Raw genomic sequence first — 14,201 nt, forward strand, 5'->3', positions numbered from 1 at the left:
TCAGACCCCTGTAAGGCTTTCATTCAGGGTGGAGATGTGATCTATTACGCAGAGCTGTCTCTGGCCACCGCGGGCTTGCCTGGGCCGCTGGTGCAGCAGGAAGAGCCGCTTGGCCGCGGCCCTGTACTTCCGAGACATCAGGTTATAGACGACGGGGTTGATGGAGGCGCTAAGGTAGCAGAGAACCATGGAGGCCATGTTGAAGTTCTGGCTCAGCATGGCTGTTTCGTAGTCGTCCACCTGGGCGAAGAGGTTTCTGCCGATGTGGTACGGCAGCCAGCAGATGATGAAGGCCAGCACCACTACCACTGAGAGAGAAAGTTTGGAGGGATAAATTAGTTTGATAAAAGTTGTATAAGCAGACAGGTATCGCTGGCACTAAGGAACTGTCTCCTATTACAGTTATTTTTAGCTGACTGTGGACTCCTTTAAAAACCAGTTAAAAACATTTTGTTGATGTTATACTGATTTATTTTACACTAATTTATATACAGCAGTCTAACTTCCTGTTTTGTCCTGATGATGAGGTTAATACGCAGGCAAGCGTTAATGACTGCCTGCAGATAAGATTTGCCATAACATTACTGAAGCATTATGGGTCTCCATAAGTCTCAGCAAATAACCGAGCGTTCCAGACGAGTGTTGTAAAACATTGCTTTAGATATGCATCCAGTGTTTCTTTAGTAAAAAATAAGGCAACAAAAAAAGCACATTGGCACATTATCTGTTTTGGTATCCGGGTGGGTAGAGAGTTTCAGCGTTTATTAGTTAATTATTTTTACAGCTATGCTTCCGTTTGTTTTCTGATTCCTGCCCAATACACAAGAGACATGAAGATATTAGCAGGTATGAATAGACTCCTTGAATATTTGTGAATGAATGAGCAAAACTTAAATATGTGATTGGAAAAGGGAACAAAAAACATCTTTAGTTCTAAAAATAGTAAAATTCTCATAACACTCAGCTACTCTGCTTCATTGTGTGGGAGTAGTTGGATCAGATTTTATGAATGGCAGCAATCATTTCAGATTGGTGCACTGATATATCTGACGTGTTACAGCAAAGCCTTTTTTTCAGAAGACCAAAATAGAAATAGTACACACAAATATAGAAAACTCGAGTGGCAAAAAATGTATCCAACTTACTTGGAGTAATTAAATTGTGTTCATGTTGAGCTCATTTATAACGAGAAGCTGATTAAGAAAATTGGTTTTCGGGATCTTTAAGTATTCTCAGATCTGTGGTCTACGCTTACCCTTGACATTTGTTAATGACCAGCGGCAATTACAGCTAAATCAAAAGAGCTTCTCTCCTTCTTCCCTGAAGTGACTGGAGACTGTAATTGGCTCCAACAATGAAGTCACATTTTTACGTAAGCAGGCCAATTAGAGCGCATATGCAGCAGAAAGCTTTGCCGAGAAGAAAACACGCCACACATCCAGCAAAGAGCAAAGTCAGAAACAGTGGGTGAGGTAATCACTGAGTCACCAGTATTGATCACGAAGCCCCTGCAGAATAAATTACTATAAACTTGTAATGGTGGAGCAATTTCTGTGAAGACCGTGATTGTTTGTTCAATAATAAAAATAGAAGCGGATGTAGCTCACATCGGCCTAAATATTCCTAAATTAACAATGACAGTTATCCATAAATGTAAGACATTAATTGTAGATTTAGTGTGAGACTCCTGAGATGTTAAAAAATGAAAAAAAAAAACCTTGCATGGAATTTTCCAATAAGGCTGATTCATGCAGGTCCCTCATGGTGACAGTCCAATTTGGGATTCAGTGGATACAAATGGCATTGTGTTTGATGACGTGAGCTCTGCACAGTGTATGCTCAGCTAATGAACAGCATTTATATCCTAATACATACACCATGATTAAACATTTAGTTAATGTGGACAGGCCTGGCCCGGGTCTTTAACTGTAAAACAGTTTCCTGCACAGTCTACCAGAACTGCAAATTAAAGCAAATATATTTGCAGTGGCAGGACGTGATTAGCTCCAGACAAAATAGAGTAATTAACCAGCTGGTATCAACAGCAGCACACATGGAACCAGCTTTTTATTGATCAAGACAGAAGTAAAACAAGAGCAAATGATATATTTTTAAGGTGAAACTACTGGCTTTTAAATCAGTTCACCGACATGTGCGGCAAATGCTGTGGCAAAGGCAGTGCAGGAAAAGAGAAAACCTGAATTCAGACGTGTCCAATGTGTCTGCTGTTTGGCCTCAGCAGCAATAAAAAGGGAGACTGATGATATAAACTGATGCCTTCCTGAAAAAAGTGTTGGGGTTTTTTTTGTTTTCTTGTCTGTCCTGAAAGGTTACACTGAATTTGGAAAAAAGAGCAGCTCCCTCCTCCTGTAATCAGCTGTAAAATCAACAAAAAGTTAAGGAGCTGGTCTCATTTAAATGAGTTTTTAAATGATTTGGAGACAGTTACTTCAGGCTGTTTTGCCCTGTTGTTGGCTCTAGACAATGATTTTTACATGTTTCGTAATTGAAATTCAAACACCTTTATATACTATTGCAGATAAAGCAGAATATGAAGATCATGGAATACATTAAATGCCACCGTTTTGTGCGAAATCAGTGATAATTATTATTTAAACGTTTATCTGCAGATGGCAAATGTGAGACTGAGTCACAGTGCTGGAACAGGTGGCTGTCTAATTCTTAAAAATCTCTCTGATGTACAAAATGTGACACTTTTAAAACCTGTAAAAATGTGCGTGCTCTGCTGGGATTCAGCATACCAGAGATATATACTTTCTGCATTAGTGCAAATGTTCTTACTCACCCAGGATCTTGACTGTTTGTCTGTGTGGCCTCTCTCGGGCCAGCGCACAGGGGCCTTGCAGGTCATTTTTGCTCTTCCATAACTTGCACCCGATGGAGCCATAGAGAAAGATGAGGCAGAGCATTGGGCAGAAAAAGTATGTGGTGGACACCCAGAGCATGATGTGCAGCTTTCCCGAGATGATGGCGTAGTTGGTGTGCTTGCACTGCCCCGTGTTGTAATCTGGGTGTGTTTCGTTGTCATACTCGACCCCTACCAAGAAGAGCGTGGGAGCTGCAGAGACCAAGGCGAAACCCCACAGGGCAAAGATGATGTACTGGACCCTGCGTCTGGTCACCACCGCCTTGCTTCGGAGGGGGAAGCTGATGGCCAGATAGCGCTCGACGCTCAGTGCCGTGATGTGAAGGATCGTGGCCGAAGTGCAGCCCTCAAAGATGTAGTGATATAAGCGGCACACGACTTCCCCAAAAAGCCAGGGCACATACTTCCACAGGCGGTACAGATCAAATGGCAGGCACAGGAAGATGATGAGGTCAGAAACTGCCATGCTGGACAGATAGAGGTTGGTGGTAGTCTTCATGTCCTTGAAGCGCTGGATGATGAGGATGGTCATGGTATTGCCTGTCACCCCGACAATGAAAATAAGGATGCAGATGACAGTGACGGGGATGAGGGTGGAGGTGGGGAACAGGGAACCCTCGTAGTGGTGGTCATCTATGTTGTCCATGTCCTCTGCTCCACCAGCATGAGGTCTTGACCAGGGCATGCCAATTTCATTAGGTGCTGGCACAGTAAAGATCAAAAATCTGGTTTCAGGGACCCACTGACAAGACAAAAATGACATATTAAAGAACCAAACCAAATGCCGTAGACTTTTCATTACTGCAGACATAATATGAATACTGAATTTGGATAAATCATAAATAAACTCACTGCACATAATAAAAATGCCACAACGACACAGACTGATTTTAAGCATTGCACCGCATGTCAATGAAAAATATAAAACTAAACTCTAACAAAAATAAATACAAGATTTACGCAAAACAACATAATAAATAAAGCACTGCAGGTTATAGTAAGTCATGCAAACCAACTAGTACGATGCATTAAACCTTAAAAGGAAACTTAATGGTGCAAAATAGATTTTTGCTGGTGCTGTTACCTCGCAAATGGAGAGATCTTTCAAAGTTGAAACTTTTTGCAGTCCCTGTTGTGGTTCTGTGTGAGCCGAAGGAGAGCAGCGGTGGCAGGAGGTTTGCATTGAAGTGGCAGAGCCTGTCCTGGTGCTCAATAACTGGTTGAGCTGTGAGAGATGAAGAAAGGAGCTCCTCCTCCACAGCACCCTCAGGAGTCCAGGAGTAACAGCATGGGTGTCTGTTGTTTGTGTGTGTGTGCCTGGGTAATCTTTATAATCAAATGACAACAGGACAGATGATGGTAAAAGGCAAAAGACGGAGGATGATATTATTCTGGATTGAACATCAACCCACAAGACATAAACATATAAAAATTGCTCTTAATTCAATGATTCATGCGACAGTCAGTGTGCGTTTGCTGAGCTGTTTGGAAGTAGTGACTGACAAATATGTTCTTTATCTTCTCCGCTGTCCACCAGCCCCATCTTTCTCTGAGTTAGGTATCATCTCAGGCTTGTTCTAACAAACCTTAAACTTCAACAACGAAGGTGAAGAAGGGACAGCGAAGGGTTTTTCTTCTTTGACTTTTCTGCTTAGTTAGGATTTTTAATAGAAGAATCAAAAGTTTAACTTGGGGTGACCTCCAGAGGGTATTGACCTCAGTTCTTGACTCCACGTCCCACTAATCCATAAGGTTTAGAGAGCGTTTCAAGGCTTTGGAGAGTGCTGATAAGTATGAATATTAGAAAACTGCTACCTCTATGTGAATTGAACTGTCCTGATTCTTGTGGAAAATTACATTCCAGAAGTTAATTGCAGACATGAGAGCAGAGGGGTACTTTCACTTCCTGAAACACCGGTTTTCTGATATTTCTTCCAAGCTAACATTTATCCCCACGCTGCTTCGCTCTGTTGGTTCACAGCCACCACATCCATTACAACTCGACGAACCTTTCAGAAAAGAGACACACTGACACAAGGGTGTATTTGTGTGTTTACACTGAGCTGGCCCATGACCAGATGAACCAGTCGGACCTAAGAAAGGGTCAGTGTGAAGCTCTCTCCTCTATCATTGTTTGCGCTGTCACAGGGAGGCCTCGTTTGCTTGTTTTGAAAGGGTTTCCAATCCATCTTTCAACAGCAGCCAATGTTGTCCACAATGCGGCAACCGAGATGAGTAAGCACGCTTTCGCCTTCATTAATTACGCCATTTTTAGTTGTATTGTTTAGGTAGGTTTGTGCAGAGAACAAAAAGTCCCCCATGTCCACAACTTCACACACTAGACTGAGCTTCAGTGTCCCTATTATTATATTTTATGATGTTTATACGATAGAATTATAAACATAAAAAAATCAGGACGTTGAAGAATGTTAATAAACTTGTAATCTTTTAATCTTTTTAATCTTTTCTGTTTTTATATTTAGCTGTAAATACCGTTGCCAGCCATTTCATTAGAGATGTTAATCAGCCAATCACATGCCACAATCTCAATGCATTTTGGCACTGAGGTGCTAAAGTTCAAACTGAGTATCTGAATAGGGGAGAAATGTGATTTTAGTGGTTGAAATGTGGCATTATTGTTGGCGCCAGATGAGCTGGTCTGTATTTTAAAAACTGCTGGTCTACTGGAATTTTCTCACACAATTACATCTGGGGTTTACAGAGGATGATAAAAGAAAGAGAAGCGGGTATAAGCAGTGAGTTGCAGCTCTCTGGGCAAAATGCCTTGTCAGAGGTCAGAGAAGAATGGCCAGACTGCTTCTAGCTGACAGGAAGGCCACAGTAACTCAAATAATCACTTACTACAGCTAAAGTATGCAGAAAAACATCCCTGAATGCACAGCGTGTCACATCTTGAAGGAGATGGGCTACAGCAGCTAAGAATAGAAAAGCTACAATTTACAAAGACTCACAAAACTGGATGATAAAAGGCTAGAAAAACATCGAATGGTGACGTTTTAGTTTCTGCTGCAACATTCAGGTCAGAATTTGTGCTATGGTGTGGGGAATGTTTTCGTGGCATATTTTGAGTTCCTTAGTGCCAAGTGAGAATCTTTTAAATGCCACAGCCCACCAGAGTTTCACTGATGAGCACACCCTTTTATTTATAACCACAGTGTAGCTGTAATCTTCTAATGGCTGTTTCCACAGAGACAATGTGCCATGTCACAAACCTCAAACAACCCGAATCTGGTTTTGTGAATGTGAAAAGGAGTTTGTGTACTCAAATTGCCTCACAGTCACCAGACCCCAATTTAATAAAGCTCCTTTGGGATGCATTGAAATAGGAGATCCAACAAATCTGCACCAACTGTGTGATGATGTTAGAATGGGCCAAAATCTCACGAGGATTGTTTCCAGCATTTTGTTGGATCGATGCCACTAAGAATTCAGGCAGTTTAAGGCAAAAGGAGGAGTCTGAACTGTTATTTTGACTGATCGCTCACTCACAAGGTGTTGCTACAGTGGATGGATCCACGTTTGTTTGGGCTTTTTTTTTTTTGTCCTTTCTGATGCAACCCTCCTAGGGATTGGTGTGTCATCCAGGCCTCTAACCAGTGAATATATTAACCACTACACTATTCAGCCACTAAGGAGGGTATAGCAATCTAAATATAGTCCCTTATAGCTTTTCCCATAATTCTGCTTCTTTTTTGATGTGGCTAGAACAGCATTGAAATTTAGATTTTCACCCTTACCACCAGAGAAGCAGCAGTTCTTTACTGATCAAATTTTTATAACCATCAGGAGATATAAAGAAGGGTGTTGAGGTGCTCTTTCCCTCCCTCAAACACAAGCCAGTTGTTCAGAAACAAGTGCTGCCAAAGTCATGTTGTGCACAAATAGGTAATCAAACACTCACATGTACAAACTTGAAGCAGGACAAAGAATTATAAATCTTTTATTGTGCATGGATCCTTTGTAGATATCATGACTATACAGATACACTTTAGATACATATCTATGATTATACATTTTTCCCATAACGAACATTGTAAAGTGATATGTCTGGTAGTATGTATAGTATAACAAATTTTCATTTTGGAATGTACGGTGTATGAGGTAACTGCAAACATTAAAATTACATAAAAATGGTCTGTTTTGTGCATATTTTACTCATTTTTGTAGCATTTTGTTAATCTCCCCAGCCAAAGGTAGTAAGCCCCCGGGTGAAGAGGTGTTAAAATGGCACGCTTTGCAATTGCTATCAAAAATAGGAATTTTGAATCTTTTTTTCTTTTTTTTTAAATGACAAAGAGGAGACATTTACAGAATGTCTTAAGGACCAAATCATGTAATTATCCAGGATGTTTTGCAAGGTACCTGCATTTCATTTTGAAAGTTGCAACAGCAGTTATCTGCCCAAAACCAATCACTAGACTCTACAGCCAGATTACCACTGAAAACTCAGCTTAGCAACCTGTTAGAAATACTTAACACACAGAGAAAAGGCAAATTTAGATTCACAGGAAGTACATGATAACACATTTTGTTTCAGCTTTCAATGATTCATGACAGGATTTTTTTCTTCTTTTAATGTTCTGGAGAGTATTAACTTATATTACTTCAATATCATAAAAAAATATACTTCACACATGTATGACTTGAAAAAACAGAAACCAAAATAAATTTAATACATACAACTACTTTCCATTTCTCTCATGATTATACATGTTTACTAAACACCAAATGAATTTTGCAAAAGTAAAATGAAACACATTGTAGTGTTTTCTAACACTAAAAGAAAACCATAAGAACTGAAGAGAAATTAAGAAAAAGAAAAAAAAATCTCCCAAAGTTTTTTCCCTCTCCAATTAAGGCCTCTGAAACAACTTGTGATATTTTTCCCTCTGGTTTTCTTTTTTTAAATCCTTTTTTTATTTATTTATTTTTTTTTTTCATTTTTGCTGATTAGCTGTTTCAGTGACATGTCATGTGATTCAACAACTTTTAAAAACACCCAAAACACATGAAGGGCTTTCACAATCTCAAAGTGTGTTCTATAAAATGCATCACAAGACCAAGACGCAGTCAGTCTAGGTTTTCTTTCACTAAGGTGCAAAATCAATTACCGGGGAGAACGAAATAAAACAGAACATACGAGAAAGCATACATTTTTTGTGCTGAACAACAATATCTCAGAGTAAAGCAGCTGCATGATTGTAAAAACAAGCTACAATATAACTATATGATAGTAAAAATAATTAGAATTCACTGTTAGTTTGGTTTTTGTTTTCTAACTTTATACTGAGCATTTTTTCCCCCTCAAACTTACAGATCTTCACTGTACAAAAATATACTAACATTTCTCCAGTCATTTTTGCATCCTTAAACATTCTGAACATCAAAAAGGTTGGAAAGTGCTAAATGAACGTCCTACTAATGTGAACAAGGTTAACTCTTCAGATTCTTCTTTCCCTAGACTTCTCGAACAAACTCCAGCATGGGGAATCACGTCCCTTCGTGTGGCCCTGAGGCCCTCCCAGCCGTGTACCGCAGTGGCACAAACTACATACAGTAAACACATCTGGACACACCTCACTGTGCAAACACTGGCCCACCAGGTCCCAGGATCAAATAGCACATAGGTTTACACCTACAGACTATTTTTGGAACACATCTATCAAAAAACTGTTTCTTACTGGACACTTAAATGGAAATATAAATAATGACTATTTCTATACATTTTTATATATATATATATATATGCGCCACTTCTCCCCAGCCCTTCCCCAAAGCAAACCCTATCCCTATGCTTTCTGAGTTCCTTTTGCACAGGAAGCTAATCGTGATGGATTAGACATTTGGACTCAACAGATACCACAACCTTGGAGCGGGGAGACAGAGGAAGGAGAGTCAGGAAGGTATCACAGGTGCCAAATGAGACGTTACATCCTCAATTTATAACTTCCATTTAGCGCCCACTCACCCGCCCATCCTCCTGCTGCGCCCCAGTTCGGCTAATGCAATTACTCCGTTGAAACTGGAGAATAGTAAGTACAAAATAAAGAATACAAAACAACAGAGAGACAGAGGGGGCAGGGAAGAGTAAAGCTATAACCCTGAAGCTGGGGGGTGCAGACTGCTCATTTAATGACAAAATATTGGATGACAAAAGCGATGAGGATGGCGATGACGGCAAAAACCATGAGGATGAGGAAAGCGCACTGCTCGTCGCTCAGGCTCTGTCTGGCTCGGGTGGACTCTGTGCCGATCCTGGATCCTGAGCTGACCGCGCTGCTGGCCAGCGCCGCATCATTCCGCTGGGAGGAGAGGGTCACCGTGGGGCTGTAGGGACCGCTCAGCTCCGGGGCGTCCTGGCACTGCCTGATAGCACATACTCGGAAACGATAGTCACTGTTGGGCTGCAGGTTCTGAACATGGAAGGTTGTGGCAGAGCCTTTGTAAGCCTGAGAACAGGAGAGAGGAAGAGATTAAAAATAGTATATAAAATTATAGAAAACATGAAGCAAGAAGCTGTACTGAACAATGAAGATGAAAATTCATCTTTCTTACTGCTTCTGAGTAACTTCAGTGACAGAAATAATGAAAATACACTTGTATCTCTTTTAACTTTTATTATTTTTCCAGTTGACAGAGTATTTTTGATTATTTTCATTAGACTTGTCCTGTTTTTTCGCCTTGGAAGACGTGGAAAGCCATCTGCCTCAGCCGTCTGTCCAGCTGACACACCCACAAGTTTTTAGAGGACCTCGTGAACCTGATCTGCTTGGTTGCCGTAGTGACACTTTCTTTGATTCTCTTTAATGAGTGAACAAATGTTTCATTTGAAGCCTAAACTTTAATTAAGCCCACCACATAAAATCAAAATTAAAAACAATTGCACACAAAATTACAGGAGGAGGATATGAGCAGTGTTATTTAAATACTGGATGTCAAACTAGCAGTGATACAAAAATTACTTTCTTAAATATGGGCTTTGAATCCAAGCCACCAAGACTAACAAAGAGGGAAACAAAGGGGGATGGTAGCCATATATTTCAGCGTCCCGATTCAATTGCCATATATGATGTGGTGAGATTAGCATAAGCCTGCAGAGACCATTATTTCATGTTAACATGGCCACAGGCCATTGAGAGGGATGAATGTGGTGGCAGGGGTTAGACACCTGGTATACCTCATGGATCAATGACCTTTGCATAATGGGCAATTTAAAGCCAGCAGTGAGTAATACAGAGTGCTGCAAAGCCACAGCAAAAGCATCAAGGCCCTGGGATCCATCTGTATCCCACTCTGCATAGAAAAAGGCCACTGTGATGAATGGTGGGTCACATGAAGCTAACACAGAAGGACATAAAACACAAAGGAGGGGTACAAAACCTTAACACGACAACATCTGTACCTGTTTAAAATCTGAATTTCCTATCATACACTGCAAGCTGTAGATTACTGGGTCCCCCTTCATAGGCGGCAGGGCCTCCCACGTGACTTCGCAGGAGTTATCATCCAGACGCTCCACTTTAGGGGCTGGAGGGTGAAGTTGGAAATGAAAGAGGGGAAAAAATGAGCTGTGATGAAGACAAGCAATACAGGCGACTACTTATTTAACTGCTTTAAAATAGACTAATAGAAATGTAAAAAAAACCCCCACAAAAAACCCAACTACAAAAAAAACAACAAAACATCACTGACAGCATTAGAAAGGTACACACATGCAACACCCTCTGCATCAAAAAAAATTAGGCCAGTGCTAAAATATCAAACACTGCAGTCAATCCACATGGACTCCCATGTTAAATGGCCAGATTTAGAGCATTTAAATACATGTTTAGAGCCTGACACAGTTTCCCCTTGATGGCAACTTTAATGTGAGTGAAATATCTAACCAATAATCAATAAATGCAGTCTTGCTGTGTGCCTGTCCAAGAAGTCTGCAACAAATTGCACTTGAGTTTTGAAGATTAAAATCTGGTATTTTATTAGTGTGTTACTTAACACTAGTTAGCAGCCATGTGTGTTTGCAATTAGCACAGTAGCCTGCTTTGCACACTGATCCAAGTCCTCCCTCAGGTCCAAACACGGTCAATTCTGGCTACTCAACATCTAAAACGCTACCGGTGGTTATATCCAGGCTAAAATGGCTTCATTTAAACACAGGTAAACTGAACTGCTATTTATCTTAGATTCCCTTTGAAGGGTGGTACATTACTGCAATGGAGATGTGTAAAAAGGCTTCTCTGGATTAAAGTAACCAAAACACCATTTGAAGTGAACCCCGCATAATGCGTATTCTGCAAAATAACGGGATGTAGCTTTGTTGACAAAATAGTAAGAGACATCAAAGTTCCCAAACACTTTTCAAACATGAAGTAAACTCCCACTTTGAATGCGAGCTTTGGGGGATTTCTGAAAATGGAGCTTCTTCAGACACTCCTAGCTTTAATACAAGAGTACTTGCTTTTATATGAACAGTGACTCAAGCTGATGGATTAAAAAAAGTGCATTTTAGAGAACTTAATGTGATTGTTCCCCCATTAGCAGAGTACCTAACTGTGAGTCACGCTGTTCCTTAGGTAGGTGGCAATTTGAGCAAAAACAATAAAAAATACGTGGTTGTACTGGACTGGTTGAAAGTGGCCTGGTAATGCGTGAAGAGATGGAGCGGCAAGTAGCATTTTAGTCTTTTGTGCCTTTGTGATATCAGACGTTAAACTCAATGCTGAAATGGCTTGTCTAAATTCAAACTGTCTATATTTGAGAGTCCACTTCACTGTGTGGGGAGACCAGCAGTGTTGAGTAACACTGACAATCTGGCACATGACTGCTTGATTCAAAAGAGGTGCCGCACTGAGAATAAAGCCTACATCCTCATTACTGACTTCAACGCGTAGGATCAAAAGAGGCTCTGCAGAGGCTGGCAGAGACCAGACCACAGAGCTGATCTACACGACTTTTGATGAGAGCAGGCGAGTGAATCTCTGGCAGTTTGGTCTAACTCAAATGCAAGTCAAGTTTGGGTCACCTCAGGTTAAAGGATGAGCACACAGTGTCAAGCAGTGAGTGTCTGTAAAGATAGTAGGAACTGTTTAATGCTTAGGACAGAAAGAAAAAAATGTGGCACTGTACCTTTCAGAGGAGCTGGAGGAGAACGTGGGGTAGTGAATGTGTAAACATTGGAGAAGGGCCCTTCGCCCGCCTCATTAAAGGCCTGGATGCGGAACGTGTAAGAGGTAGACTCATTAAGCCTCTGGACTTTGTGTGTGTGGCATGGTCCTTTATACAAGGATATAAATCTGCAATGACAGGAACATGGAAAAAGAGAAAGGATTTAATGAGCAAAGGATAAATATTAGAAAAAGCAAACGGCATGAGTGACTTCTCTATCTGAAACTACAGAGTGGCAAAAGGCATATCATCAGTTCCTGTCTCCTTCAGCTTCCAACGCAATTTGTCTGCTGCTTTATTTTCAATCACCCCGCCCTCCTGAATACAGTTATCTGCAGCTTTTGCTCAAACTCCAGTCTCCCTTCTTATTGGTTTATCTCTTGTCAGATCGCTTTCTCCCACCTGAATAATGACCGACTAACCTGCCATTCTTGTCCCCCATGTGCAGCTGATACTGAAGGGCATCTGAGGTGGCTTTGGCTGGGCCGTCACCCCACTTGAGCCTGAGGGTCTGGTGGCTGAAGGCGGTGCACTCCAAGCGGGGGGGCTGTGGGGGCAGGGGCTTTGTCTTCAGCTTAAAGGTGTGACTAAAGGGGCCTGCTCCCAGGCTATTAAGGGCTTGGATTCGAATCCTGAAGAAGAAGAAGAAGAAGAAGACATGACACCAGAGAGCTGGAAAGGTGTTGTAAAACACTGCAGTGACAACCAGAGGACCTTTATGTCCTTGATTTTACATTTTCTGTACAAATTCACTAAAAGTTGACAACAAATTCATTCATCTCAGTCCCTCTTAAAATGTTAATCCATGAACTCTGTCAGTATTTCTGTCTCGTTTAGAATAATAAAACACATTCAAATATCCAGCCAACAAAAAATGTTTGATGTCTCGTCTGGAACCCAACTGCTTTCTAAACAGCTGCCAGCCCTCTTCACAATAGACAAGGTTTACAGATGTAACCAATTACATCTGCCCAAGTTGTCCCCTTTGACATCTTTTGGAACAAAGCATCACAGACCAAGTGAATCTAAAAGCATGGCGTGTCCAATTTGTATCACATGTTATTCCGCATGAGCACAGAAACATAATTTAAAAACTGCTCTTTCTGCCTTACATCTGGAAAGTTCTTAGTGGTGTAGCATAACTACGATGCTACCTTTAAAACTTGCACCAACCTGTAGCTGGTGTCAGGCTGTAGATTTTGGATGACGTGTTTGGTGACCGGACCAACAACAATAGGTTGTCGCTCTCCAATGTCAATCAGGTAGGAATTGATCTCAGAGCCGTGATCGCATGGAGGGTCCCAGCAAATACCCAGGCAGGTGGACGGAGAGTAGACCGGCTGTGGCCGGGACTCACTCTCCTCCTCATCCTCATCTTCATCCGCATCCACTGGAGTATCGTAACTTCGCAGCTCAGACTCTTTGAGCACGTATATGTTGCTGACAGCAGCAGGCACAGTGCAGGGCGTCAGGCAAAACACTGCCTCGCTGAAGGGACCCACACCAGCCACGTTCACAGCCTATTAACAAGAAACAAGAGTGCGCCCAAGAAGTTGATATCAAGTACCACTTGTGGTATGGAAGAACACCTGTGCAGCATTAACGTTTGACCACAAGATGGAGTTCCAATGTAAACGTAAACAATTTTACTCTTCAGTCAAGAATATGCTAAAAATTAAATGCACCAAACAACTATCCAAATGATAACATCCACAAAATTGGAGAAAACCTCAAATGATGACATTTAGTAACGCTGCAGAAATTATTACAAGTACTGACATTAAAAAAAACCCACCCCCCCCACACACAAAAAAACCCCCCAAAAAACCTGAAAAGAACTATTCCACTCCGGCAGAAAGTGGTGTCTCAAAGGATAAGGGAACTGATGCAGAACTGTTTCAGATATTTCCTACTGTGCTGGCCTAGTCAGCTTTATGTTCTCAAATTAAATTAAAGTTAAAATTATTCATTTCACTGGGAGTCCTTCGGATTATTATGAGATTCTCAGAGAATATATCACACTTAAATAAGGTCATAAGATAGCATAATAGTCTTTATATAGTGAAAGATGATGTATAATTCTGCTTTAGACTTTTATTTTAACCATGGTGAAGACTGGAAAAAAAAA

The 14,201-nt window shown here is 41.1% G+C and overlaps 2 protein-coding genes across 4 annotated transcripts in view; both read right to left on the minus strand.

The window, feature by feature from the left end:
- Nucleotides 1-3,572, minus strand: mlnr (motilin receptor). Its single transcript, XM_005735965.1, has 2 exons — nucleotides 2,807-3,572; nucleotides 1-308 (listed from the first exon to the last, which is right to left on the minus strand). The coding sequence occupies exons 1-2, from the start codon at nucleotides 3,570-3,572 to the stop codon at nucleotides 1-3; spliced, it is 1,074 nt and encodes a 357-aa protein (XP_005736022.1).
- A 4,638-nt stretch (nucleotides 3,573-8,210) lies between these two features.
- fndc3a (fibronectin type III domain containing 3A) overlaps nucleotides 8,211-14,201 on the minus strand; it is a 47,549-nt gene continuing 41,558 nt past the window's right edge. For all 3 annotated transcript variants that reach the window (XM_013911592.1, XM_013911593.1, XM_013911594.1), the window contains 5 exons: nucleotides 13,247-13,593; nucleotides 12,496-12,705; nucleotides 12,035-12,201; nucleotides 10,311-10,435; nucleotides 8,211-9,357 (listed from right to left, as the gene is read on the minus strand). In XM_013911592.1, coding sequence (XP_013767046.1) covers nucleotides 9,034-9,357; nucleotides 10,311-10,435; nucleotides 12,035-12,201; nucleotides 12,496-12,705; nucleotides 13,247-13,593 — 1,173 coding nt within the window. In that variant the 3' untranslated portion in view covers nucleotides 8,211-9,033. The remainder of the gene's footprint in view (nucleotides 9,358-10,310; nucleotides 10,436-12,034; nucleotides 12,202-12,495; nucleotides 12,706-13,246; nucleotides 13,594-14,201) is intronic.

This window comes from Pundamilia nyererei, unplaced genomic scaffold (assembly GCF_000239375.1).
Source record: "Pundamilia nyererei isolate P.nyererei 1_Seehausen unplaced genomic scaffold, PunNye1.0 scaffold00066, whole genome shotgun sequence".
NCBI lineage: Eukaryota > Metazoa > Chordata > Actinopteri > Cichliformes > Cichlidae > Pundamilia > Pundamilia nyererei.